The following is a 1,839-nucleotide window of genomic DNA, read 5'->3' on the forward strand; positions in this document are numbered from 1 at the left end:
AAATATCATAAAAAATGTAATAAAATAGAATATGTTAAATATGACTTTTGTATAAATATCAGCATTTTATGCTCGTTTTAAGGCACAATTATGAACAGGTTTTATTTAGGGAGTTTTCTTTTAAGAGAACTAAAGTTTTTACTAAAATAAACTTTTCTGAAATCAATCATTTTTGCTGCAAAAATTCCATCAGATTTATCTGACATTAAAATCCTGTTAAATAGGAGAATTTTGTTATATTTGCCTAAAAAAAGGACATTTCACACTTGTTTTAAGGCACAAATATGATAAAAAAGAGCAGAAAAGAGGTTTTCTGTGTTAATCTGAAACTAAAGATCCACTCAAGAAAAATAAAAAAACACTTTATTTTTCAGCTAAAATAAGCAATAAATATACAACGCTACAAATATGTTCATTTAGTGGTTAATGTAAACAGGAGTCACATCTGAAACGTATTTTAATGTTATAAAACCCCAAACCTTAAATAAATTCTTGTTTCTTTTTTAAATCGCATCAATTTTAAAGAGTTTTAAAAATTCACTGGAAACGACCGAGTCCACATCAAGTCAAGTTAGACGCCATTATTTGTTGTTTTTCTGCTCAGGAACAAGAAGAACGAAGCCATTTGCCCCCAACGCCCATCGTAGAGGACGGCGCTGCCATGGGAACACAACGTTACAAAAGTGGTACCTGTGTTTTAATCACCGCCGGCCTCACTGGAACACTTCCTTCCCCCTCCTGTCGAGAGCGGATTGTGCAGCTCATAATGAGGCTGGCAATCAGAAATCAAATAAAAAAATCAAATAAAAAGAACTCAGAAAATCAACGCCGTCGGCGCAGAGAGGAATCAACAATGTTTCAGAGCCGACGGTCCAATCTGCGTTATTTGACCTGGAGGGACCGAGGAGTCCATTTCTAATAAACCCTCAGAACTCTGAGGAGGACTCTGGCTGAGATAATAACATGTTGTGTTACGTCAGAGGCTTCCTTCAACCCAGAACCTTCCAGAAGCACAGAAGTCACCAGGAAACAAGTGTTTGGTTCCCAGGCCCTGGTGTGAGCGGGTCCTCAGCCTCCGAGTGAACACAAACTGTTAAAGCAGCACTGAGCTGTCCAACAGCCCAGTCTTTCCTGTGGAAAGTGAGTCAGTTTGTTTTGTTGTTGTTGTTGTTTTTGGGGGTTAATGTTCCCTTACTGCTCCTTGCTCTCGCAGGCTGAGGTGTGCTGCTGGTTGGAGGCGTGGCCAGGTTTCCATAGCAGCGGCGCGCTGAAGATGGCGATGACGCCCAGGTTGAGGGCGAGGCTGACCGCCAGCGCCCCGATGGTCCCGAGGAAGGACGGCATCACGCTGTGGGTCTGGAGCCAGGCCCGCCGCGTCGTCATGTCGGCGATGACGCCCTCCATCTGGAAGTGTGTGCCCACCACGGCGCAGACGTGGAACAGCTGATGGCTGTGGCCTTCAGGAAGAACAAAAGAGGTTTGTGGGTCAGGAAGAGAACCTGGTCATCCAAGTCAAACTGTGTGGTTCAGTAAGAGGGCCAAAGTTTTTCATTTATAGCTAGCTTCTCCAATGCTAACACCAGCTTATCCATGCTATTCGCTAGCCTCTCCAATGCTAACACCAGCTTATCCATGCTATTCGCTAGCCTCTCCAATGCCAACACCAGCTTATCCATGTTATTTGCTAGCCTTTCCAATGCTAACACCAGCTTATCCATGCTAGTCGCTAGCCTCTCCAATGCTAACACCAGCTTATCCATGCTAGTCGCTAGCCTCTCCAATGCTAACACCAGCTTATCCATGCTAGTCGCTAGCCTCTCCAGTGCTAACACTAGCTTA

At 43.6% G+C, this 1,839-nt stretch overlaps 1 protein-coding gene across 2 annotated transcripts in view; it reads right to left on the reverse strand.

Annotated features, from left to right (window-relative positions):
• Window positions 1–346: 346 nt before the first annotated feature.
• Window positions 347–1,839, reverse strand: part of paqr6 (progestin and adipoQ receptor family member VI) — a 37,668-nt gene continuing 36,175 nt past the window's right edge. For both annotated transcript variants that reach the window (XM_014023443.1, XM_014023445.1), the window contains exon 8: window positions 347–1,457. In XM_014023443.1, the coding sequence (XP_013878897.1) occupies window positions 1,192–1,457 (266 nt within the window). In that variant the 3' untranslated portion in view covers window positions 347–1,191. The remainder of the gene's footprint in view (window positions 1,458–1,839) is intronic.

The sequence above is a fragment of the Austrofundulus limnaeus genome, unplaced genomic scaffold, assembly GCF_001266775.1.
Source record: "Austrofundulus limnaeus strain Quisiro unplaced genomic scaffold, Austrofundulus_limnaeus-1.0 Scaffold370, whole genome shotgun sequence".
In the NCBI taxonomy this organism is placed as follows: domain Eukaryota; kingdom Metazoa; phylum Chordata; class Actinopteri; order Cyprinodontiformes; family Rivulidae; genus Austrofundulus; species Austrofundulus limnaeus.